A 27,020-nucleotide genomic window follows, 5' to 3' on the forward strand; every position below is an offset into this window, starting at 1 on the left:
ACTGTGTTGTATTTTTTAATCCATTTGGTGGCGGTGGAGTTATTGGAGGCGGCTGTGTGGATCCCGCTACAGCTCCAGGTTTTGCAGGTTAAGTGTGTACAGTACCTTAACATTTCTCCGGCTTAGAGCAGGCGGCTCTGGGCGGGGGTGCAAAGACAGAGACTTCCAAACCCACCTGAGAGCCAAAGACAGAGACACAGAGGAGGAACGGCATCTTGTTGCATCGGAGACGCTGTTGTGGTTTGATCGAACAGAGACCCGGCAGCGGAGGGAGGGAGGAAAGGAAGGAAGGGGGCAACAGATGAGCCAGAGGGAGCAAGACATCAGGAGAGGGTGGGGGTTTGCTGGCTGCTTAGGGGGTGCATAGGGAAGACGCCTGATGCGCTGAGATGGGAGTAGCTGTTGCTGGTGGCGCCTGCTTCTTCCCCTGGGCGCCCCGCTCACTCGGGAGAGTCTCCGTTGTGGCCGTGTGGCTGAAAGTTTGGGAAACGGGAGCAGCTTTAACGCTGATAAGAATCGGGACGGCGGAGCCATCTTGAAATGACATTGGGTTCCAACTAAAAAAAAATTACAAGTGGAGTTCGGGGGTGAAAAGAAAGTGGGGAGGAGAGACGGAGAGGTAGAGAAATTGGGGGGGGGGGGGACTGGAAAGAGATAAGGGGGGCGAGAAAGGGAGGGAAGATAAGGGAGTGTAAAGGATTCCATGCACTGTGGCTGGGAGAGGGAGCAGCCAGGATGTAAAGTTTGAGGATAAGAAGAGAGTTTTCAGTTTGGGAAATGAAAGGCAGCAGCATGTCAGCCCGCTGCCCGCTCCTGTTCACTCTCCTGCTGCACATCCCCACGATGAGCTGCCTGAGCCTACACCTTTCCCAGGGAGAGGACGCGGGCCCCGAGGGAGAGCAGCAGCCGCCGCTGGCCAACCTCTCCCTGGGGCAGGCCGGCTGGCTGTACCGGCTGGACCGTACACTGACCCCCGGGCCGCTCAGCAGGTGCCTGGAGCTGGGCAGCCAGAGCGGGGAGCTGAGGCAGACAGAGCCGCTGGACTGCTCGCTGCTGCTAGCGAACCCGCTCCCTCTGTATCTCCGGTACCAGGCGGCAGCGCCAACGGGGCTACTGACCGTCAGGGCCCGCCTCGCCGTCTATGTACATGGGGAGGACTGTTACATCAAGTACAGGCGGAAAAGGCCGGGCACCGAGCTCTCGCTCTTGGTGTTATTGGGGTCGGGAGCCGGGCGAGGGCCGTGCCTAGCTGCAGGGCAGCTGCTGCTCAACGTGTGGGACGTAGTGCCCGCTTCGCTCCGGCCCGTCTCCCCCCACTGCACCAGCCTCAACGCCAGCCGCCTGCTGCTGCTGCCGCCGCTCCGCTCCGGCCACCTCCTGGCCTCCGGGGACTACTGCCTGGGCACCGGAGCTGCCGCCGAGCTGCTGTGCTCTCGGAGCCCGGCTTCAGACCCGCAGCTCGGGCCCCTCCTGATCCGGGTCCGGGTGGCTGCTCTCCGGTACGGTCACACGGCACGGGCTCACCGCCGCAAGAGGAGCACCAACCGCAGCCCCCAGTTTCAGTTGCCCAGCTACCAGGTCTCGGTGCCGGAGAATGAGCCGGCAGGCACCCGGGTCATCGTCCTCAGCGCCCACGATCTCGATGAAGGGGAGTCCGGGCGCCTGGAGTACACCTTGGAGTCGCTGTTTGATAGCAGGTCCAGTGACTACTTCCAAATTGATCCTGACACTGGAGCAGTTACCACCACACAGCAACTCGACCGGGAGACCAAGGACACGCACGTGTTTAAAAGTGAGCTTCTGATTTCTTTCTTTTTCCTGCCCGTGTGTATGTTTCATGTTTGTTTTCCAAAGTTCAAACCTTTAGTCTTCGCAAAGTTTTTAGATCTCCCTCTCAACCAAAGTTAAAATCTTGCTTTCGAGAATGTCTAAAATAATAATCTCGAGTATTGTTCACGTGTTTTCCTTGAACCAGTCCATGCGCTCACACTACATCAGGAACAAGCTATGTTTATAAACTCTTGCACCCAAGTCCTGAAATAGCCCAAGGTGCTTCAGAGGAGCATATGACCACACAAATGGGCCAGGAGGGGAAAAAGAACTAGAAGCGTTTTGCAGAGGATTTTCCAGAACTAAGAACATTCCTCCTGCTTCCAGAGTTGGAGCAATTTATATTGGAATTTCTTAAAAGATCAGAATTATAGGAACGCAGATATTTCCGAGACTCCTAGCGCTGGAGAAGATGGGGGCAGCTGAAGCAATTTGAAAATAAGGATATGAACTTTATATTTAATATGCTGCTTAACTGGACGTCACTGTAGATCAACAGAGCACCCGGAGTGATTGGGACAAGGAATGAGTTCAGGCAGGTAATGGGAGACCAGCGAAAGTGTATTGAAATTCACAAGGTTGGAGATAACAAAAGCAAGACGGAAGCTTTCAGCAGCAGATGAGCAGCCTCCGGTTTTTAAAAAAAAACATGGTCATGCGTGCGCTGTCGTTTGATTCGAAAAGTGTGCGTTTTATGTACTAACATGAAGTCATCACAGTTCCCCCGACAGGGGAATACAGAGTTAGTTGTGAGCTGGACTACGAATAGTTTTCTTTTCCCCTCTACTTACCTTTCTAACTTGGAAATAGTAAGTCATGATGGGATACAGACAACAGCCTTCTCATTTCTCTCCAACTGGTATGATTGAGAAATGATCTTGCATTTTGTATTGACGTAAGCAGTGAGTGCTGTTGCAGTGTTTTACACACAAACCCTTCAAGATAAAACATGGTCTGGCATTTCGTTTTGATCCAGTAATAGAACGGAAGTGGCATTGTTCATCAGTGTGGCAACTTGTGCAGAAATTGTGTAATGCAGCTGGCACAGTTTGACATTGATTTTGTCACTTGGAAAATATCATTAATCTTTTCACTAGAATTGTAAATTTTATACTAGGTGTTAGAATGATGTTATCAATTCATGTTATAAACATGGTGGGATTGCAAGCCTTTGATCACAAGATACTGGTCGGAGTGAAGTCTGCACCAACGTTTAAACTTTCAAAATAAGGGCCATCTCTAAATATATAAAACCATTAAGCTGAGAAACTAGTGGCATTCTCAGAGCAGAGAAGCATGAGAGATGTGTTTGAATTCTTGAAGAACTTTGAAGTTCAGATGAGGACCAACTGCTTGTTTAACATTCCGTCATTGCTACATCAAAGGAGACAGGTTTCAAGTGATGGGCAAAACAGTCTTGGACACAGGCAAAGCTTTTTATGTTGTACACTGTTATAATCTGGAATACACTGCACATAGGAGTCGTTAGGAGCAGATTCAATAATTTTGAAAGCAAACTGGATAATTTTTTTAAGAAAGGAGTACTTGCTGCCTCTTGACGAAATCGGGAATAGCAGACCAATTATATAGCTCTATCAAAGAACAGGTATGATGGGCCAAACAACCTCCTTCTTGCTATGTAATTCTGTGATGGTGTAAGTTTCCTAACAGAATTATCAAGATCAAAAATAAATGCATGATAGATCAATTTCTTCAAATCCAACAATCTAGGCTTGAAATTTTTTTTTCGGTAATCAAACTGTTGCAGTCTTAAAATGGAATAAGGGACAAAACTATGATTTTTCAATTATTTTCAAATGAAATCATGACTGAATTTCATTATTATGTGATTGTCATTTGTAAATTTTATTGTATTCTATTCGAAAGAAAACATGCTTCCACAACATCAGTGTGGTCTTTTTGAATTCCAAGCCATCAATTAACATTTGAGAGTTTACTAATTTGTCAGTATCTTGTAAGATTTATATAAACAAGTAATGACAGTGGAAACAACATATTTGATCTTCCATGTTGTTGTCAATGACCCTAGTGAGCTGCGTCAGAGAAACTTTCTAAAGACACACTGTAGAAGAAATGCACTCCCATTGACGAATAGACATGTTTCAATGTAATAGATTATTCACCCCTCTTCAGTAAACAATCAAAACTAATTGCAGCACCGAGATCAGAATTAAGCAGTATTGCCTGATGGTGAAACTAGCTAGAATTATGTGCCTCATGTACATGCTAAGTTTCAGGCAGTTTCATGTTTCATGCTAACCGTTTTACTTGCTAATGTTTGTTAGAGCAATAATACCAGACTATTATCTATTATTAACTTGCCACTTAAATTCTCTCATGATACTCTGCTTCTGTCACGAAGTGGAATAGACTTTATGGCACAATCTGATGTAAAAAATCACAGAAGATGACAAACTGCAATCTGTATACAGTAATGTTTATCTTAATGTCTTCTACTTTGTTCATTTTCTGTGGCAGTGTAGAAAATGAACTGTCATGTATTTTTATGACAGGATGGAGGGTGAAATCACAGGCTATATATTTATTGCTGTATGGGTGGTATTTCATAAATTGTAAACAATGCAAAATTCTTTTCCATTGTAATATACATGTTTAAACAAAGCAGCTTTATCCTATGTCTGACTATTTCCATTCTTTTCAAATCTATGTGTTATTTTGGATATAATGGTGCCAAGGTAGAAATTTTTAAAGACACTTTTCCTTGCAGAAGTCTTATGAAAATGTAACAACCTGGCAATGCTCAAGCCATGTAAAAATCTTGGTATTTCCTTGCTAATGGTATCATAGGTGCACAGGGTCAGTTTTCAAGAAGGCAGCTGACAACAACATTCTCAAAAGTGACCAGGGATGGGCAATAAATGCTGGCCCAAACAGTGGTCCGGTCATCCCATAAGTGAATAAAAGAAAGCAAGTGAAAAAGTGATGGCCCAGACAATCAAAGTGAAACAGATCCAGGGACAGTGATAAGGGATCCCAAATTTAAATTTTAAAAAAACTTTAAACATTGCTAGAACAAAAAAGAGCAGGTGAGACAAGGAGACCAGTTTTGAGTTCATGTTTTTGAGTAACAGAATGAGTCTTATTTCATATCAGTGAGAATACAAAGAGCAGGAGGAGCATGTGAGTCAACGTATTCATTAGGGAAGAATTCTCACAAAAGTTTTGATCATACCAGCATCACCAAAACAAATAAATGAGATATTGATTTTATCAGCCCCAGCGACCCCTCTTTCAGTCTCCTCCCAGATTCTAGCTTTATTTGTTCACCTTTGAATGGTCGATCACTATTGTGATCTACTTGTATGGTTGAAACTGACGTACTTATGTTTGGTCTCTTACTCTATTTGATTCACCTCTGATGTGAAAGTTTGTGATTAATTACATTTCATTTTAAAATCATGGTTTCACATTCCTTTTACTTTTCAGTTATTGTCACATAATTCAGTAGCCATATACCTGTGTTTGCATGTAGCTTTTCTATGTGCTTTTGAAACAATGTGTGCTTCTCTGTAAACAGGTTTGGTAACCACTAAATTGCGGCAATTACCATTAATACAAAAGAAAATCATTACTAGGTCCTGATGCATTATTTTGGCTGCCGCCTGATAACCCAAAAATGACCTTGTGCCAATAATATCTCCAGACATAGAGGAATGTGTGGTAAAAAGCCCTAGACATTTGTTTTAAAACGACTTAGAATTAATTAAGTTTTATTTGAATTGTAAATATTTTATTAAATAACTGATGACAGCTGGCAGTTACTTAATTTTTTTTAACATAGCATGTTTCAGGGTACATTATGCCTAAAAGGGAACAGGGACAGAAATGTACACTGAACAAAAAGTAGTGTGGGAAGTCGGTGAGATGATTCACCGTGTCACAGAAGAATTAAGTTTCTTTTTAAAGAGATGATTATCATTAGAAAAGAGAAATAGTAAGGCAATAGGGATTCAGGAGGCATGGGCCATTCATGGCCATTTCTCTATGGCTTTGAAATCAGGCTATATAAAAACATGTACCATTTGAAATAAGTATTCACAACAACAGTTTAAACCTCAGTTGGGTGTTGCTATGGTCCAGATCATGGAATTCCATCAGCCCACGTCGTAAAATTGAAGGACGTCACAGGCTTATTGCTGAAACTCACCAATGTATCAACGTGGAGACACTTTTACTTTATCCAATATGAGAAATGACTAAAAGCATTTCACTTGAATTCTTTTTGAATTGTAATAACTTGTTCTGTGAACTTAAGTGGCAGACAGTTTGCAGATTGCAAAATATTGCAAGCAGCAATGAGTTCCATTTTATTGTTTATTTTTGAGAGGAGAATGTTGATTACCACAGCTGATTGTCTTGATCTTATTTGAAAAAGTACCATTGTATCTTTACTGTGATGAGAGAGATTGTACCTCTTTGTCCTCTGGAAGACTGCATCTCTGGAAATGCAATACTTATTCTCAATCATGTTTTTTTAAATCCTTGAGTCAGTTCGAAGCCATAACTCTGTCACAAAAGCTGTGCTGAGCTGGCACTTACAGTCACTCACTATTCTGGGCTGTAACAAGCTATAGAAGTGGTGAGAAGGGAAAATAATGGGTTCTGTTGGCAGGGAGATATAGTCAAATAACTATCCTTTTCAGGGCCTCAACCTGCCACTGACTGTTTCCAGCAGCTGAGAAAAATGATTAAAGTTGTAGCCTTTCCAACTGGCAAAGCAGGATGGCCTGCCTGTAGGGATCATGAGGCTTCATTTCCTGCCATTGTGGGGGTGATCAGGTATGAGGGGGCTTTTGAATCCAGGTAGGCAGGGGTAGCCCCTAAAAGCCACACACCTGCCTTTCTCCATTCTCCCACAATATCTCCATACTGTCAACCCAGGAAATTTAGTTTTCCACTGGTACCTGCTCAGCCACTAGAATGGACCTTTGACATGGTACTGCTGCTCCCAATGATTGCTGGTCCTGATGTAGATAGCATTTTCAGCTTGAAGGGGCATCAGTGAGATGTGGTCAGAAAGAGCAGTGTCTCATTATTAAAGCCACCTGCTCCCACAATTAGTCACAACTGAAAGCAGAAAATAATTGTTGAAGAGCAACAGAGGTTTGGGGGGTTGAAATTGGAAGGAGTGATGTTATGATAGACTGTAAGAAATGCAGTGAGCTGCATGAGTGAAGACATGGGAGCAGCTTGTTACCTGGAGAAGGAGTGTATTTAAGACATTTTCAGTAGCTTGTGTTTACAGCATAAGGCACTTCTGTGCTGTGAAGATGCCTATACATCTATTGAAGAAGTATTTGATTTGACTCTTAGGTATTATTAATTCAGTCCCTAACATTGCTACAATTAAATGCAATATGTACAGAGGTGCTAAACCACTGAGACCAGAAGATACTACAGTCGATTTCTGACCTTTACTTAACTGGCTGACCTATAAGCAGCACTTCACAACTGCATTGTAGTATGGTTTGCTGTCTTGTTGAGGACTTTACTATGTTGCCAGCATGACCTTCATATCATTTTTACCTGTTTTCTTTTCTGATTTTTTTTAAAGTTACTGCATATGATAATGGAACACCACGTCGAATGGCAGCTGCCACCCTTACTGTGACTGTCAGTGACACCAACGACCATACTCCGCTTTTCGAACTATCTGAGTACAGGGAAGTGATTCGGGAGAATGTGGAGGTTGGTTATGAGGTGCTGACCATTCGAGCAACAGACAGTGATGCACCTTCCAATGCCAACATGCTGTACCGTATTGTCAACAATAAAGGAAATAACTCTGTCTTTGAGATTGACAGCAAATCTGGGATTGTAAGGACCAGAGGAGTCATAGACCGGGAAGTTTTATCTGAATACCACTTAATAGTGGAGGCAAACGATCAAGGAAAAGACCCTGGGCCTCTGAGCGCCACAGCAACTGTTTATATAACTGTGGAGGATGAGAATGACAATTTCCCTCAATTCAGTGAAAAGCGGTATGTTGTCCAAGTGCCTGAAGATGTTTCTGTAAACACTAAAATCCTGCAGGTCAAAGCTACAGATCGAGATAAAGGGAACAATGCTGTAATTCACTACAGCATAGTGAGTGGAAATATAAAAGGCCAGTTCTACATTGATTCTGTAAATGGCAACATTGATATCATCAACCCACTGGATTATGAGACAACCAGAGAATACACCCTTCGCATTAAAGCCCAAGATGGTGGAAGGCCACCTTTAATTAATGGTACTGGTTTGGTCATGATACAAGTGATTGATGTGAATGACAATGCTCCAATATTTGTAAGCACACCTTTTCAGGCCACAGTGCTGGAGAATGTGGCTATCGGATATTCTGTCATTCACATCCAGGCTATTGATGCTGACTCTGGCAACAATGCTCGTTTGGAGTATAGACTGGTAGATACTCCTCCAGATTTTCCACTTGTTATAGGTAACAATACAGGATGGATAACAGTTGCTACGGAATTGGATAGAGAGACAACTGAATTCTACACTTTTGCTGTAGAAGCTAGAGATAATGGAATTCCATCCATGACCTCCTCGGCTGGTATCAGCATTACTGTGTTGGATGTAAATGATAACAATCCTACCTTTACTGAGAGGGTTTATTATCTAAGATTGAATGAAGATGCACCTGTGGGGAGCAGTGTGTTGACTGTTACAGCGATTGACAGGGATGTTAACAGTGTGGTTACATATCAGATATCAAGTGGCAACACAAGAAATCGATTTTCAATAACCAGCCAAAGTGGTGGTGGACTAATCACTTTAGCTTTGCCCCTAGATTACAAGCAGGAAAGGCAGTATGTTCTTACAGTTACAGCATCTGATGGAACTCGGTTGGACACAGTCCAGGTCTATATCAATGTCACTGATGCTAACACGCACAGACCAGTATTCCAGAGCTCACATTATACACTCAGCATCAATGAGGACAAACCCGTTGGAACAACAGTGGTGATTATCAGTGCGTCTGATGAAGATACAGGAGAGAATGCCAGGATAACTTATATCATGGAAGACAACTTTCCGCAGTTCAAAATCAATCCTGACACTGGAACCATAACCACACAAATGGAGCTGGACTATGAAGACCAGGCATCATACACATTGGCAATAACAGCAAGAGACAATGGAATTCCACAGAAATCTGATACTACGTATGTTGAAATCCTAGTTAATGATGCTAATGATAACAACCCTCAGTTTGTGCGAGATTTGTACCAAGGCACAGTGTATGAGGATGTCCCTTTGTCTACTAGTGTCCTACAGATTTCAGCCACAGATCGGGATTCTGGACTTAACGGAAGAGTGTTTTATACATTTCATGGTGGTGATGATGGAGATGGGGATTTCTACATAGAGCCCTCATCAGGAATTATCCGAACTGGTAGAAAGTTAGATAGAGAAAACGTGCCAGTCTATAACTTAAGAGCCTTTGCTGTAGATAAAGGTAACCCACCACTTAAGGCATCTGTGAATGTCCATATCACTGTGCTTGACGTAAACGACAATGCCCCTGCTTTTGAAAAGGATGAGTTTGATATTTACGTAGAAGAAAACAGTCCTGTCGGCTCATCAGTGGCCAGGATCAAGGCAACAGATCCTGATGAGGGAACAAATGCACAAATCATGTACCAGATTGTGGAAGGAAACATTCCTGAGGTGTTCCAATTGGATATGTTTACTGGGGATCTCATTGCCCTTACAGATTTGGATTATGAAACCAAGACTGAGTATGTAATTGTAGTCCAGGCAACTTCAGCACCTCTGGTCAATCGAGCCACAATACATATCCGACTCGTGGATAAAAATGATAATGCTCCAGTGCTTAGGAATTTTGAGATCATTTTTAACAACTACGTGACCAACAAATCAAATAGCTTTCCTTCTGGCGTGATAGGGAAGATTCCAGCATATGATCCAGATGTATCAGATCGCCTTTTTTACACCTTTATAGAGGGCAATGAGCTTAATCTTTTGATTTTGGATCAAAACACTGGACAACTTAAATTAAGCCAAGACCTAGACAATAACAGGCCTTTGGAAGCAAATTTGAAGATCTCTGTCACAGGTAAGATGGCAATACGCATCTTTTAAATTGTTCATTGTCTAGTGAAATTGTTACCTTTGTCTTCATTGCACCTTAACATAAATTTGCTAGATAAGCAGCACTTTACAATATAACATTGTAATCATGTTTGAAGTGGTGCTTCATGTTGGAATGCAAATTCCTCTGAGAAAAATTTAAGAGGGGTAAATAACTATTTCCGTGACCTATAGCTTGCAGTTTTCTAGGCTTGGGGTTCATGTTTAATTTATTTGGAATATGCAATTTGAAGTACACTTGCATGATCGTCATCTGTTTTTTTTCTTGAAGATTAATATAATGAAAAGTCAAGATTTTAAATGTAATTTATGTAACTTCCATTGACTTTGCTATTTCTCAGACTACATCTCAATATGATGCATCATAAAAACACGTGTAGTGTGATGTAATCATTAGTTACTGTGTCATTTCTGAGAAGCAATGCTTGTTTTCAGTTTTCTGACATAGACAGCAATTGACTGAGATATTTGGATATTTCATGCTCATTGATTCACATTTTGTATATTCATTTAATGAATGGTTCTCCTTAAGATAGAACGTGTTGCAATTTTAGTGATTTCTGACTTAGTAAAAGTTGTTCAGAATTTGTATCACCGATTTGTTGACAAAATTTAATGTCATCAGTGACAGATTTAAAAATACTGCCCATTATTATTACTTGTACATATATCTTCTCTGTTCTGATTTTTGAAAATGCACTGAAACAAGTGGATGGCTTTTGAGCACTTGAGATAAACCTGAACTTCAAACATTGTGTCAGTGTTATAATGCATTAGGAAACTCAGTGAATGAACTTGATGTATTACAAAATAAAAACCGAAAGAACTGCAGATGCTGTAGATCAGGAACAAAAGCAAAGTTGCTGGAAAAGCTCAGCATTGAGCAGTTCTGATGAAGGGTCAAGGGACGCAAAACGTTAAACTTTTTTTTCCCTTCACAGATGCTGCCAGACCTGCTGAGCTTTTCCAGCAACTTTGTTTTTGTTCCTGATATATTACAGTACTGAAACTCTGAGTCTAATCTTTCTTTGGATTCGATGCCATTGATTAATGACCTTTGGGCAATGTGACGATTTTGTCAATTGAGCTTATCCAGCAGAAAACATTCAAGTAATCAGGTTTAAAGCCTCTTAATTTTATCAAGCAAAGTGGAGTTCAAGTAATTTTCCATAATTTTAAGGCAGAAGAGTGCCAGCAATTGAGTATATGTAAGAGAGAAAATTCATCTCGATGTGTAGGAAATTCGGAAACATTGTTTGATTTTTATAATATCATGCGTGTAATTTAAAATGCAGTTTTCCTTGCAAATTTCGAAGGGGGCCAGGTCATTTTAATGAAGTGAAAGCCACATCAAAGAATTTTGAGTACCTAAAATTTATTTGCATCCTAGTGTCAATCAGGTCTTAGTACCAGGAAGCTTAATTGTTCATGGTATTGGACAGTGATTAAGCATAACTGAAATTCAAGTTTAGAACAAAAGAAATTGTTTTGATTGTTCTCCTGAATATTTTTTTGTTCTGGCATTCATTGCTGATCGCCACATTGTATCTTTTGTGAGTAGGCATAACATTTGTTTCAAATGTGAAATTTTTTCACAGAAATGTAATGTCTTTGCAGTTTTTCTTGGAAGGTGTTAAAATGTTAGAATTGCCTTTCTAAAGCACATGTTGTGTCAGCAGAACATTGTAAAAATGTTTAAAAAGCAATGAAGGAAAATGGGTAGGAAATGTGTGCGGAAGTCTTTTGAATAGTACAGAAGATAAATGTTCCATTTTTGTTTTCTTTTGGTTATGCTGATTGGAGGTATAAGTAAAGCACTGAGACAATGCCCCTGTTCTCCATAACCAACAAACAAGGAACGAGAGGCAGCCTTTCTGTCTTTGAGTCTATTCCACCATCCAATAAGATGATCGCTTATTTGACCTTAACCTCCACTCTTCTTTCCTGCATACCCCTGATAATCTTTCATCTCAATTGGTCATCAAGAATGTATCAAGCTCTGCCTTAAAAATATTTAAAGACTGCATACAGTACCTTTTTTTTTTCCTTGAGGATGGAAATTCTAAAGACTATCAACCCTTAGAGAAAAATAGAATCCTTATCTGTTTTAAATGGGTCACCCCTTATTTTTACACTGAGATCATTTAGGTCTAGAATGTCCCCCACAAATGAAAACCACTTTTCCAACCTCCATTGAAAGAAGTCGTATCAAGACCTTAAATGTTTCAATGAAATCATCTCTGTTTCTCTGAACTCTGGAGGATGTCGGCCTAGCCTATCTAGTCTTTCCTCCATAAGATAATCCTCTCATTCCAGGTAGTAGGCCAGTAAGCCTTCTCTGTGCTGCTTCCACTGCATTAACCTCCCTCCATAAATACAGTGAGCAGTCTAAAATAAAAATCTTTAATAATAATAGTTTTTAACATTTTCCCTGTGGTAGATGTTCAGCCAAGTGGCCTGTAGTTTCCTACCTTCTGCCAGCCCCTCCTATTTTGAATAGAAGAGTAAAATTGAAAAATAACTAATCTAAAGGAACCGTCCCAAATTTAATGAGTTATTGTAACTCATCAACTATTTCATTAATTGCTTCTTTTCAGCCCAACAATTTACTCAGTATGACTTCCCTGATAATTGTAATTTTCTTGAGCTTCTCCTTCATTCCTGCTTTTACGGCAATTTCCTGGTCTTACTCCTGCTCTCTACTGAAGACTGCCTAATATTTGTTTCATTTGTCTGCCATCTCTTTTTATTTTTCATTACTGCTTTCCCAAATTCATTTTCTATCGGACCAATTTTAAAAAAATACCTTTTTGGTATCTGAAGAAACTTTTCCCATCTGCTTTTATATTTTTTTGGCTAACTTTCTCTCATATACAGATTATTTTCTCTCCCCCGCCCCCATTTGTCTTTTAGTAACATTTTTCCTTAGTGTCAAACTCAATGTTTGACTTTGACTTTTTTTAAAAGTTAACCGCTTGTCTGTTTCTTGTAATTCTTCTGATTTGTTGGAATACAGCTATTCTGCGCTTTATGGAATACATTCTTAAAAGCTTGCCACTGTATCTCTCTCGACCTAACTCTTAACCTAAATTGTCAGTTCACTTTTGCAGCTAAGTTTTTCCTGTTCTCATATTGCCCTTGTTTAAATTCAAAATGGTAGTCCTGGACCCACAGATCTGTCCTTCTAATATGATTCAGTGTTACATACAATCACTGTTTATTGTCAGGATTACTGACCTGTAATCCTGTCTTGATCAAAACCCTGACTGATATAGCTTGCTGTCTATTTGGTGCCACAACATGCGGATCTAAGATATTGCGCCAAAAACATTCATTGGATTCCTCATCCAGACTAAGTTTTCCCCTCCTGTTTTTTCGAGTCAGTATTACTACTGAGTTTAATACCGTTCTACTTCTATAGTTATTCAGTTTCAAGAACACAGGCCCAGACAGTTCAGGGAAGACATCCCAGGTCTCACTTTCCCCAGCATTGGTTGGCAGTGTACCAAGAATTGGAACCCATTTCTCCTATATTAGTCTTTCTGCCATGTATTCATCTCTAAACTTATTGCCTGATGCCAATTTACATGCAGATCAGCGAATAATCCAGAGATTTAAAGTTTTTTTTGACAAGATTAGAGGCTAGGGTTGCGGACGAGGTTGTAGACTTGCTTGTTGAGCCGGTGTGTTTGGTTGCAGATGTTTTGTCACCTTGCTAGAAAGTGTGAGGCATTGGTGTTCTGGCCTGCTTGTTATTTATATGTCTCAGTTTGCTGGGGTGGTGGGCATCATTTGTGCTTCTGTTTCTCAGTGGTTTGAACTGGACCTAATGTACAATATGTTGGTTGATGGATGTCCAGTTGGAATGCCAGGCCTCCAGGAAGTCCCTGGCATTCTATGTTTGGCTCGTGCTGCTATTGGAAGTGTTTTCCCCATCAAATTTGTGTCCTTCTTTGTCCATGTGTAGTGAGACCAGTAAGAATTGGTTATGTCTCTTTGTAGCTAGTTGGTGTGTGTGTATCCTTATTGTCAGTTTTCCTCCAGTTTGGCCTCTGTAATGTTTCTCACAGTCCTTGCATGGTAATTTGCATATTATATTGGCTTTATTGGTTGTGGGTATGGGATCCTGTTGTTTGTCAGTAGCTGTCGCTGGGTGTTTTTGTTGGTTTGTGGGCTATCCTGATACCTAGGGGTTCAAGTAGTTTTGTCATTTCTGATATGTGTCTGATGTACAGTAAGGTGTCTAGTGTGTCTGGCCATGTTTTGGTGTCTTGTTGTGGTCTGTTGCGGAGGTAACGACAGATTGTGCTTTTTGGATACCTCTGTGACGGATCACAAAAAGAAGACACAACACGGCCAGACACGCTATTTACCCTATAATATGTCAGAGACACTCATCTAAACAAGTTGTGAGAACCTCACACCCGCTGGATAATTGCAGAGAATGACTCTCTTGCGTCCCTTAACCGGCTTCTCTTACTGATTCACTTGCAGTCACACTCACCCGTCCCTGATCAGGTCACTCTGCCCTGAGATGTATGACTGCCTCCAGGCACGAAGAATCCAGTGTAATGAGTGGACAAATTCAGCATGCAGATATAATTGTGATGAATTATAAATCGAAGTTCAGAATGAACAAATGAGAGACAGTGAATCTTTTCCTTGATTGATTAAGTATTTCAAATTTTTTAAATAGAGTCTAAAGTTTATACTTAAATCTGCCAGGGAACACTGAGAATGAATCACTTCAGTTGCTACTTCGGCTTTCCAATACCTGAGTTATCACGTTTGTAATTGTTTACCATTTTAAGGCGAAAGTAAAGATTTGTTCAGAACATTTGTGGATGTCACACTGTGACAAATCACTTACCATCTTATGATTGAGAAAGGAATGGGATAAAATTCCTGAATGTTTTAATAATGGCAGACATAGACTCCAATAAGTACAGTTTTGCTTTGTCACTTCAAATTATCTGTGTGGTTGGAAATTGAACATTTTGAAATTGTACTTCAATTTCTGAAATGGTTTTTTGGATATGACATTGGATGTTTCAGTAATGCAGAGATATATATATATTTTCCATCCCATTGGTATCTAAATATAGATTGTACCTTTACGGATGCCAGTGAACCTTCCTGAGTAGTTTGGGTAATTGATGACACTGGAAACTGACTGTCAGTGGTGTTGATGTGTGCTGCAGTGGTAGCCAATGGGTTGCTACCTGTCAGAGCTGGGAGGTGATGTCTTTTGTTGCACTGGTAGTGCTTTGGCAATGACCTTATTTGGATACAGTGCAATGTGCTTTAGATGCTTGGTGCATGACTTATTGAAGAGGTGTTGCTGATCAGCTGTTCAGTGACCCAGAAATTCATTGCAAGGCTTGCCGAGTGTATGATACTCTGTCAGGAAGTTTTCTTTTGTAGAGATTTGAGAACGTCAAAGGATTAATTTGAGACAATGTAAATTAATTTGCTAAATAATGTGTTTGGTGACAGCACTTCAATTTGCTGGCCTGTTGAGTGGTTGGATAACAATTTTTCATGTTTCCTGTCTTGGCTGAACTGCCTGAGAAAATATTCCAATGTGGGTAGTCTGAAGATATATAATCTGCCTTTATCAATGTTACTTCTGAGCAATTGGCTATAGAGTTGCATTGATAAAGGTCTGGGAATGGCTTCTGTATTGAACTACTTCTTCATTCTCCCTATTGTAATGAGAAACAAAAAAGTAAATATGAGGGTGGTACTTTGCAAAGCAGGGTAACATTCAGGTTGTCATTCATTTCCCATCCTGACTTTGTCTTTCTTTGTGCTCTTAATGGAGGAATTTCAGATGACTTTGAGCCTTTTAGCTAAAATTATCCTGGATCACCTGTCATCTTTTTCCAGTGCCTGTTTTTCTCTTAAGATTTGCTGTTTAGGTCTAGATTCTTTCATGACATCCTTCTCCAATCCATTCAGATTTCGGTTCTTGATGAAGGTTAGCACTTGTGGACAAAATCATCTGTACAGTTTTTCAAACTGTATCAATTACCATGAAGCTTCTGAAGTGAAATGCCAGGGATAATGTCTTGACATTCCAACAGCTGTGTAACAGGACAGCTGGAAGTAACAGAACACTCAACACATAGATAGTGTTTGGCCCTGACAGGGAGGGCATTCAGCTGTCAATCATCGAGGAAATGTCACCATACTAGTTGTTGTTGCTTTTTTCAAATCTGGCAGTCTCTTTGTCTCAGCAGAGTAACTGCAAAATTAGAACCTCGTCTTTGATCAATGTTGAAAAAAACTAATCTGATTAAATATTTGAAGTGGAAGACCTTTTACCAAAACTGTCCAAAAGTTAGCTTGTTGATTTAGCAATGTTTGCACCTTTAGTGTTGTGGTAAGGTCACAGCTTTGTTGAGCGTGAAGTTTCTATATTTTGAATTTTTTTTAAAATCTGTGATCTATAGTTTTCTCACGTATCCATCTCCCCCCACCCTCCCCAAAGCTACTTTTATGAACAGCTATGTGGCAAAAGGTACTGCCTACAGTACATTTCAATTTCCCCATGTGCCTCCTTTCATTCCTTCATCACCTGAGATATTGAAACCAGGTGCCACCTTTCATTTTTCCAGCCAAAATCAGACATGGGATCCTCATAGCCGTTGCATCTGTGTCATTATCAGGGCGAAATGCTCAGTGAATTACAATAAAATGTAAAGGTCGCTCATCTGAGAAGTGTGATCTTCAGAATGTGTCAATAAATTCTCAGTGTTTGAGATCTGTGCACAGCATTTTGCTATTCAGCTGTATGTGTTGCCTGCTAACAATTCAGTGCTTTAAAATGAATCTCCAGTAGCCTACGCTAAGGGTGGACTTTTTCTCACTTTCCTGTGATAGTGTATATTTGCTTGGAACAGTTTTAGAAATTCAATATTTTCATCTTGAGCAAAGACTTGTGTATTTTGTAGCCCCCTTTTAATTGCATCTTTATAATGGGAAGTATTTATAATTGCTCCTATCAAGGAAAATAGGAAGAAAAAACACACACGGAAAATAGAAAGTAGATATAACAACGCTGCATTTGTACATTGCCTTAGCTTTTAAACGTAAGAATTAGGAGCAGAAGAGGTGCCAAACCTCCTCTGCTATCAATAAGATTATGGCTGATTTGTTTGTGTTTTAAATTCCACATTCCCATCTACCCCAGCCAACTCCAGATTCCTTTGCCTGAATCCATCCCTGTATTAACAATATTCCATGATCCCAATTCTACCAGCTTTTGAGGTAGGGATTTATGATGTTGTGCAACCCTCCAGAGGAAACACAAATTCTCCTCATCGCTGACCTAAAATATGAGCCGTAATTGTAATAGTGATAATGGGAACTGCAGATGCTGGAGAATCCAAGATAATAAAGTGTGAAGCTGGATGAACACAGCAGGCCAAGCAGCATCTCAGGAGCACAAAAGCTGACGTTTCGGGCCTAGACCCTTCATCAGAGACGGGGATGGGGTGAGGGTTCTGGAATAAATAGGGAGAGAGGGGGAGGCGGTCAGAAGATGGAGAGAAAAGAAGATAGGTGGAGAGGAGAGTATGGGTGGGGAGATAGGGAGGGGATAGGTCAGTCCAGCGAAGACAGACAGGTCAAGGAGGTGGGATGAGGTTAGTAGGTAGGAAATGGAGGTGCAGCTTGGGGTGGGAGGAAGGGATGGGTAAGAGGAAGAACAGGTTAGGGAGGCAGAGACAGGCTGGGCTGGTTGTTTGGTGCAGTGGGGGGAGGGGACAAACTGGACTGGTTTTGGGATGCGGTGGGGGAAGGGGAGATTTGAAGCTGGTGAAGTCCACATTGATACCATTGGGCTGCAGGGTTCCCAAGCGGAATATGAGTTGCTGTTCCTGCAACCTTCGGGTGGCATCATTGTGTCACTGCAGGAGGCCCATGATGGACATGTCATCTAAAGAATGGGAGGGCGAGTTGAAATGGTTCGCGACTGGGAGGTGCAGTTGTTTATTGCGAACCGAGCGGAGGTGTTCTGCAAAGCGGTCCCCAAGCCTCCACTTGGTTTCCCCAATGTAGAGGAAGGCACACCGCGTACAGTGGATGCAGTATATCACATTGGCAGATGTGCAGGTGAACCTCTGCTTAATATGGAAAGTCATCTTGGGGCCTGGGATAGGGGTGAGGGAGGAGGTGTGGGGGCAATTGTAGCATTTCCTGCGGTTGCAGGGGAATGTGCCGGGTGTGGTGGGGTTGGAGGGGAGTGTGGAGCGGACAAGGGAGTCGCGGAGCGAGTGGTGTCTCCGGAAAGCAGACAAGGGTGGGGATGGAAAAATGTCTTGGTTGGTGGGTTCGGATTGTAGATGGCGGAAGTGTCGGAGGATGATGCGTTATATCCGGAGGTTGGTGGGGTGGTGTGTGAGAACGAGGGGGTCCTCTTAGGGCGGTTGTGGCGGGGGCGGGGTGTGAGGGATGTGTTGCGGGAAATGCGGGAGACGCGGTCAAGGGCGTTCCCGACCACTGTGGGGGGAAAGTTGCGATCCTTGAAGAACTTGGACATCTGGGATGTGCGGGAGTGGAATGCCTCATCGTGGGAGCAGATGCGGCAGAGGCGGAGGATTTGGGAATAGGGAATGGAATTTTTGCAGGAGGGTGGGTGGGAGGAGGTGTATTCTAGGTAGCTGTGGGAGTCGGTGGGCTTGAAATGGACATCAGTTACAAGCTGGTTGCCTGAGATGGAGACTGAGAGGTCCAGGAAGGTGAGGGATGTACTGGAGATGGCCCAGGTGAACTGAAGGTTGAGGTGGAATGTGTTGGTGAAGTGGATGAACTGTTCGAGCTCCTCTGGGGAGCAAGAGGCGGCGCCGATGCAGTCATCAATGTAACGGAGGAAGAGGTGGGGTTTGGGGCCTGTGTAGGTACGGAAGAGGGACTGTTCTACGTAACCTACAAAGAGGCAGGCATAGCTGGGTCCCATGTGGGTGCCCATGGCTACTCCCTTTGTCTGTAGGAACTTGCCCCCACACTACCTCCCTCACCCCTATCCCAGGCCCCAAGATGACTTCCCATATTAAGCAGAGGTTCACCTGCACATCTGCCAATGTGGTATACTGTATCCATTGCACCCGGTGTGCCTTCCTCTACAGTGGGGAAACCAAGTGGAGGCTTGGGGACCGCTTTGCAGAACACCTCCGCTCGGTTCGCAATAAACAACTGCACCTCCCAGTCGCGTACCATTTCAACTCCCCCTCCCATTCTTTAGATGACATGTCCATCATGGGCCTCCTGCAGTGCCACAATGATGCCACCCGAAGGTTACAGGAGTAGCAACTTATATTCCGCTTGGGAACCCTGCAGCCCAATGGTATCAATGTGGACTTCACAAGCTTCAAAATCTCCCCTTCCCCCACCGCATCCCAAAACCAGCCCAGCCTGTCTCTGCCTCCCTAACCTGTTCTTCCTCTTACCCATCCCTTCCTCCCACCCCAAGCCGCACCTCCATTTCCTACCTACTAACCTCATCCCACCTCCTTGACCTGTCCGTCTTCCCTGGACTGACCTATCCTCTCCCTACCTCCCCACCTATACTCTCCTCTCCACCTATCTTCTTTTCTCTCCATCTTCGGTCCGCCTCCCCCTCTCTCCCTATTTATTCCAGCTCCCTCTCCCCATCCCCCTCTCTGATGAAGGGTCTAGGCCCGAAACGTCAGCTTTTGTGCTCCTGAGATGCTGCTTGGTCTGCTGTGTTCATCCAGCTTCACACTTTATTATCCGTAATTGTAACAGTCTTTCTGCATCACTCGGCTCTCCCTCAGATGAGGAAACGCCCTTTCTGCATCCACCTTGTCAAGACTGTTCAGTGTCTTAGACATTTCAATCATGTCACCCCGACTCTGTTTCAACCGGAGTTTAAAAAAAATCGAACAAGACCAACCTATCCTCGTCAAGCAATCACTCATCCCGGTATCAGTAAATCAGCTCTGAATCTCCTCCAATGCATTTACAGCCTTCCTTTAAACAAGCTGCACAGTCTTTGAAAATTGTTTCACCAATACCTTTTTGTATAAATGAATCATCACATCCTTGCTTGTATTTCCAATTCCTCTCCAATAAAGAGGTTAGTTGTCTTGATCATGCGATGTACCTGCATATAGCTTTCTCTGACTCATGCACCAGAACAACTCTGCAGATGTTGTCCATTTCTCTGTCTGAGCTGCAGGAAAGAAATTAATTTTGTGTGCTTACACCATACTTTCCAATCACTGACAATTATAGATCAGATTAAATTTTAAAAATCAAGATTACATTAAAAATCAAGATTAACGCTTCAAACTCCTGAATCATCAAACTCCAGATTTGCATTCGATCTGAATTGTGCTCAGTTTTATCTACTGGGATGCATCAGTGGTGTTCTCTTCCAATGAAAAACTTCTGAAGTGTACTCATTGTTGCAATATGGCAGCAAATCTGCATGTAGTATGATTGCACTGAGAACAAATCTCCGCTGATGCAGCTGGGCCTACTGTGTTCCTCCAGCTCCACAAGTTGTTATCTCAAGTTCCAGCATCGGCAGTTCCTACTATCTCTAAATGAATGTATAATCTCATTTTTGGCATTGTTGATTTGAAGAGGGAGAATTCGTCAGGACACTGAGACACATTTACCTAGGTGAGCAGACAGGAGAATATGTCTAACAGTGCAGCACTCTCTCGATCTGCTCCCAAGTGCGCAAAAGTCTTTGAATAGATCTAATGCAGTATCACTTGAGGCAAGCTTGTATAATAATTAATAAATATATTGACAAATTTGTTCACTCCTACTATAGATAATTAATGTTGTACATCAGTAGTCTGTTAGTTTAATGTTGTACAGATTATTTTACATACCTACAGAAGCGCTGCACCACTTAAACCAAGATTGACTGCTTCATTGTTCTCTGAAGATTTTGTTTAAAGGTCTGAATGAGGAGCTAAAAGGATTATCTTTTCAGAATCGCAACCCTACAGCCACCAGGAAACTAACCCCTTGTTTAGAAATAAATGGATTTTATGGAGCCAAACCACAAGGTCAAAAGTTACAAGTTGTGACCGAGCTCTATAAGGATGTGTCTGCACTTTGTAATGAAATGAGCTTGTGTCAGGCTGGCTTGAGGTGAATGTGCACCATTGGGTTAGTATTGCTATTAAGCCCGATTTCAGTTCTTGTACCCGATGGCATTGCAATTAATTACCAGGCTGATAGCATAGCTTCAATACTACCATGAGGCATGTCAAAATGAAACCGCTTGCTCTATGCAATTCGATTTTAATTTGATTTTATTATTGTCATGATCATCATAGCTATTTTAATGCTCATATTTTTGCTCATGAAACTCTTCCATATGGTTTGAACAAAATACTTTGGAAAAAAACGATTTTAAATAAACCCCTTGCACTACATTTTGGTGCAAGTCATGGTTTTGTCATACTTGGATGAGTTTCTTGATTTCATAGTATGCCTTCTGCCTCATTGAAGCCAGCTCATGATAATTTGAAATTGCCAGGTATAGACACACAGTTAGTGATTTATATCCTTTATGTCGAAAATGTGTATGACATCATTAGTTTATGGAACAATGTGTTGACTGATGCTGGCTGCAAAATTGACAAACACTTTAGAAGGTCATTATGTCCTTCTGGGTACCTACAACATTTCCCAAACAATGATTGCCTGTGTAAGCAACTTCATTTTATAAAGGAAACCTGTTATGTTGATTCAAGGGTAATATAGTGCAGATGCGGCGAACCACTGAGCACATCTAATAATATCAATGGAAACAGAAATTGATAACATTTTCAGTTGATGCCTGGGAAAGTCCTGCAGATGTAGCAGTTTCTAAGCAAGGCAGTAGTAGAGACCAATCTAGAAATGGTTGATCTGTGATAGGGTGGAAAGCAGGGGAGATTAAATGACAAAAGAAATAATGGTGCAAAATAAAAAGTGTGTGTGATGGGAAAACTGAAGAAGCAAAAAATGTGTTGAATGAAAACCAAGGAAAGCAGGATCGTCATCAGCAACTGCTGCTTTCTCTAAAAGTTATGATCTCTGTCATCTCCCCAGTGCCCAGATTTAGAATTTCCATGCCCCCTTGTCCACTACACTGCACAGATGTGATGAGCCTTCGTGTGACAGTTGGATGAGTTGCTTTAAGAAAATCTTTTAAAAAGTGACTCATTCATAACTGCCCATAGCATTGAAACCATACGTTTAAAAATTTCCTGATTCTTCCCAGCACAATAAATGTGTCAATCATCCAGACCCTCAAACACATCAGTACCTAAAACCTGCGAGGCAGTTGAAATTGTATAAATGTTGTAAAACTGACGAGAAACTGGACAGCCAAAGCTTTCTGAAAAGCAGGAACTTGGGTGCATCAAGACAGAAATAGTTGGGCTCTCAGCCAAACCTTCTTTTATGTTATTTTTGGCTGAGTGCTCAACATCAGCCAGTATCCACCCCCGGCAATGAAAATTTCACCTCTAGAGCCAGTATTTCCCGAGGCAGACACACAACGCTAGGAATTTTCTGGACTCCCGCAAGCTACTTTTTGAGGATGAAAATCCAGCTTCAAAGATCAATGCACATGAATTCCTTCTGCATCCTTGTTTATTATCGTAAACATGTAAATTAGTTCATTACTGAATCTTCTATGTTTATGAAATATAAGCCTAGTTTATTGAGCTGTTGACTGTATAGTAACTTGTTTTAACTATTCTCACTGTTCTTCTGTTATGAGGTGTATGTTGAATAAAAGATTACCCTTCATTGTAATTAATATTGTTTTCATTTTGTTCGTAATGTAATCCACATTGATTTATGTTTGAAAACCAAATAAAAACCAAAAGAACTGCAGATGCTGTAAATCAGGAACAAAAACAAAGTTGCTGGGAAAACTCAGCTGGTCATCTGTGAAGAGAAAACAGTTAACGTTTCGGGTCTAGTGACCCTTCCTCAGATTTTATATTTAATTTAGTCTCATTGAAGTGTTCATCAGAAGGTCATGACATGAATAGCAGGATTTATTGATGTAAACTTGGATGGCCTTCCGATGGCGAGATATTGGGCAGCAAAATTGTTTTTTTTAAAAGAAGTAGCTTTTGGAATGTGTTGAATATTGATTTTTATTTTTGGATGGCTGTGGCCTTGAAAGTTGATGCTGGCCTTTTCTTGAATAGTCAGAGTCTCTGCTGCCCGAGTGTCATTGGGTCAAGAGGCTCAAGGGATTTGTGCCAGAGATAGCAACAAATAGTTGTACGTATTCCGATCAGGACGGTGCGAGACTCGAGGAGCATGAAGGTGCTGATGTTGCTCTGCACCTGCTGTCTTCACCCTTTGTGAAGATGATGGAGGTAACTGGCTTATGATGGTACTGTTGCTGCAGTGTGTTGGCGGATGAAACGACTTGTTATTTTGTTGGATGGTGTCAAGCTTCTTGAATGTTTTTACAGCTGCGCATACCCAGGCAAGTGGAAAGTCCATCGCACTCCAGATTTGTACCTTTGTAAGAGAGGCATTAGAGTCAGGAGCTGAACTTCTTGTTGGAGAACACCGAACTTGTGAATCATTGTCTTCTTTCAGTTCCAATGAAATCTCTTTTTTTTAACTTCAAACTTGGTGTCGTTAAACACAACTAGAACAATTCTACCACTTAAAGTTTATCACTGTTTGCAGCATCAGACTGTTAATTTCATCATACTTCCTGATTCCAGTCATTAAAATCCTTTTTCAATTAAGTTTTAAAACTGTTTTAAGTGAAAGTTGGTAACAACTCCTTGTTACTTCATTGAATGTCTTCACCTCTGCCTAATTTTTACGTGATGCAGAAAAACATAGCACATAAAGTATGTATTTAAATATACCGTATCCTACTGCAATGTCATGTTATGGTGATTACCGTAACTGGGATTTTTTTTTAGAATTGTGTGCTTTGTACAACATTCTCTAATTGCAAAATAACTTTCCATGTGATCTCCTGTAATTGCTGAATTTAGTCATTTGTGATACTTGCTTGTATTTACAATTGGTTTACCTAAAAGTTGACTTCATGTGGCCACCAGAAATATTGGTTGCTTTCTGTTGCTTTCTTGTCTATTACCTGGAATATAACTCAGTCATTTGTTTGGGGACCAATGTGTATCATTTAAAAAAAAACTTCAGTCTCCACTTCCAACCACACTGAGTGGAATTTCTTCCCTTATTAAGGAAATGTGAATCTCCTACTTCGGTTATAATGTTAACAATGGCACAAACTAAAAGAAAGTCAAAAGAGTTAAAATGCTATTGGTTGTGTTCAAGTTTTGAGAAGTGACTGACAAATTGCATCGAAGAAATGAGGTGCTCTTTCTTCAATGTTCAACCCATAAACCTTTGCAATGTGGACCTGACTTCCTATTGAGGGACTTGAGTATCCTGTTTATGTACCTTAATCCTTTTGGAAGTTGTTACACAGTGTGATTCAGTTCCATTTGAATTTACATCTTTTATGCAGCATTCTAATACCAAACAACTGAATCATACGTAGCATTTTTGTGTATATTTGCTGAAATGTTGAAGACTTATCTTAGAAAGAAAATTGTGAATATGTTGCTTTTGGCCACTTGCATTTGAGATTTGTTTTATTTTTGTGAGCGAATCTGCAGACCAGAAATATCCAAGTTGTGTTGCTGCTGTGAGAGGTCAGACTGCCTTTTGACAAAATAAAATCACAACTCTGACAGCAAGCTCATGATAACCTTCTAACTTGTTGGCGCTTTGGAGTGGAAGACAAATGTACAATGATGAAAACCATCCGGACTACTGTTTTTTTTTCTGATTCATGCTGCAAGTGCTGTCTCATTTATGTTACAATGCTGTAATATTAATGGAGCGTTAGTTTGAATATTGATGTAGTGTAGTCATAAATATCAGTTGTATAATCAACTTGCATTTACACTTGTATTTTATGTATACACTCAGAGCGAAAATGATTAATTCAATAGCATATGAATTATCAGTAAATGATCTGTAAAATGGCAGAGCATAATAGTTAGATTTTAATAGGTATTTGAAGATGGTTACTTTTCTGAAGAAGAAGATGACAAATAAAGTAGGAACCACTTCAGATAATCTATAGTTCATTACACGCCACCAGCTGTGTTATGACTGAATCAATAGCATTGATCCCAGTTTAATTTTATCTTTTGTATTATGTGGAATTATTTCAACCAGGAGCAGCTCTGTTTGTTTTGGCAGTTAGTATCAGGGAAGATGCCGTGTTTGTATGTGGGATAGCTTCAACAGCACTTAAACAAGACAAATATGTTTCCACAAGCAATCATGCTCAAAATTTGAATTTTTTTTAATCGCTGTAGACTCTGATGTAACAAAGGGACCAATTTTTGTGCTCAGTGATGTCCCATAAATACCATGATTGCCATCTCATCCCCTTACCAAAATACAAAATTACCATCTCATCCTTCCCAGGAATATCCACTTGCCTGGGGATTTGATTTCACTTCAGCAACACTCGTACTAAAGTTGGAAGATGAACATATACCTTTGCATAAAGTTGACATGCGTACAAACTCATGCAGGCATGCACTCAAGAAAAATTAAATAGTAAAAGTTTTAAGTGTGACTTGTTAACTTTTTACTGTACTCCTAACTTTTAGACTATATCTGCAGGATGGTCATGAAAGAGACATCTGATCCAGTTTGTTTAAGCAGCTGGTGACCCATAAAATCTCCCTGTACTTTCCAGTGTTTCTATCAAAGGACTGAAAGTCATGTCTAAACTGACAGTGAAGACAACTGCAGTTCTTGAGATTACGTGTATTCCAAATCCTGTTTACCCCTGGACTGGATGAAACCGATGTATCTCTGGTTACATTGGGTGCTTATTGATAGCTATTTTCCCTTTGCTTAAATGAAAGCACTGGGAGTATATTGAATCAACTTATACCCAACCTATTCAATAAATTTACACCCCGTTGTGTTGGAAACTGTTCTTGTAATTGTGTGTTATTGAGGTATTGGTTTATAAATGAGAACTAGCAGTGGAACATTTTTGATCTGTCTTGTTTGGTGTTATCACTTGTCTTGTGCCTATTTATATGGGCCCCTTCTGATTGTGCAGCTGAAAATCTGAATTATACACTGTTTTATGTAATAATATGTCAGTGTTTAACTTTCCTTCCTCTCCAAAACAGTTTGAAAGGCTTTCTATTGCCAACTCCAGATTTTATTTGTAATTATCTTAAAAGAGCAGAAGTTTATAAAGATCACAAACCAACGCATGAATAGGTCAATTGCTTGTGTTGGACCAAGTCTTTAATGCCCAAAGCTACTTTGACTGCAAATAAAATTGGCACTGATTCTCCTCACTGAGCTTCATATAAACTTGAAGCCAATTCCTGACCATTAATATAGTCTGGGAAAGCAGGAGGAATCTGAACAATGAGGTGCTCCAGCAAGTAACTTGATTTTAGCTGGTTCACGTCCAGCAAATCCCTTGTATGCATTCGTACTTCCTGAAGCCTTAGCTTTGCCAACTTGCAGCTATGTTCTGTAGACTTTCGTAAATGTTCTGATGGTGAAAGCAGGGGGAGAGAAGATATACATTCTACAGTATATAAAGTAAGCAGAACCGTTAGAGTTGCATGTTGATTTATCAATGGCGTATATTAGAAATTCGAAAACCTAGATGCATGATGCACCTGGCTGATCAAAAAGCAAGCTGCTTGTGTTTCAGTGTAACTAGGCTGTTTTGATGACTGAATTGCTTCATTGTTCAAATCCTGATTTCTCAGCTATTTCCGAAATGTTTTAACGGCTGTAATTCACTTAGTTGTATTGCCACTAATTGGTGCAAAACACAGTTGCTTTCTGCTGAGTCTGAGTTCTACAGCCGATTTCTAATCACCTGGAACTGCTGGCATAATTGTTTATACTGAAAGCTTTGTTTCTTTTGTTATAAAATCCCTACAGTGTGGAAACAGGCCATTCAGCACGTACTATCCCATCCAGAC

At 41.0% G+C, this 27,020-nt stretch overlaps 1 protein-coding gene across 5 annotated transcripts in view; it reads left to right on the top strand.

The window, feature by feature from the left end:
* Window positions 1-691: 691 nt before the first annotated feature.
* The window catches only part of celsr1a (cadherin EGF LAG seven-pass G-type receptor 1a), a 329,568-nt gene continuing 303,239 nt past the window's right edge, over window positions 692-27,020 (top strand). For all 5 annotated transcript variants that reach the window (XM_048553751.2, XM_048553752.2, XM_059654625.1 and 2 more), the window contains exons 1-2: window positions 692-1,792; window positions 7,427-9,955. In XM_048553751.2, the coding sequence (XP_048409708.2) occupies window positions 778-1,792; window positions 7,427-9,955 (3,544 nt within the window). In that variant the 5' untranslated portion in view covers window positions 692-777. The remainder of the gene's footprint in view (window positions 1,793-7,426; window positions 9,956-27,020) is intronic.

Source organism: Stegostoma tigrinum, chromosome 25 (genome assembly GCF_030684315.1).
Source record: "Stegostoma tigrinum isolate sSteTig4 chromosome 25, sSteTig4.hap1, whole genome shotgun sequence".
NCBI lineage: Eukaryota > Metazoa > Chordata > Chondrichthyes > Orectolobiformes > Stegostomatidae > Stegostoma > Stegostoma tigrinum.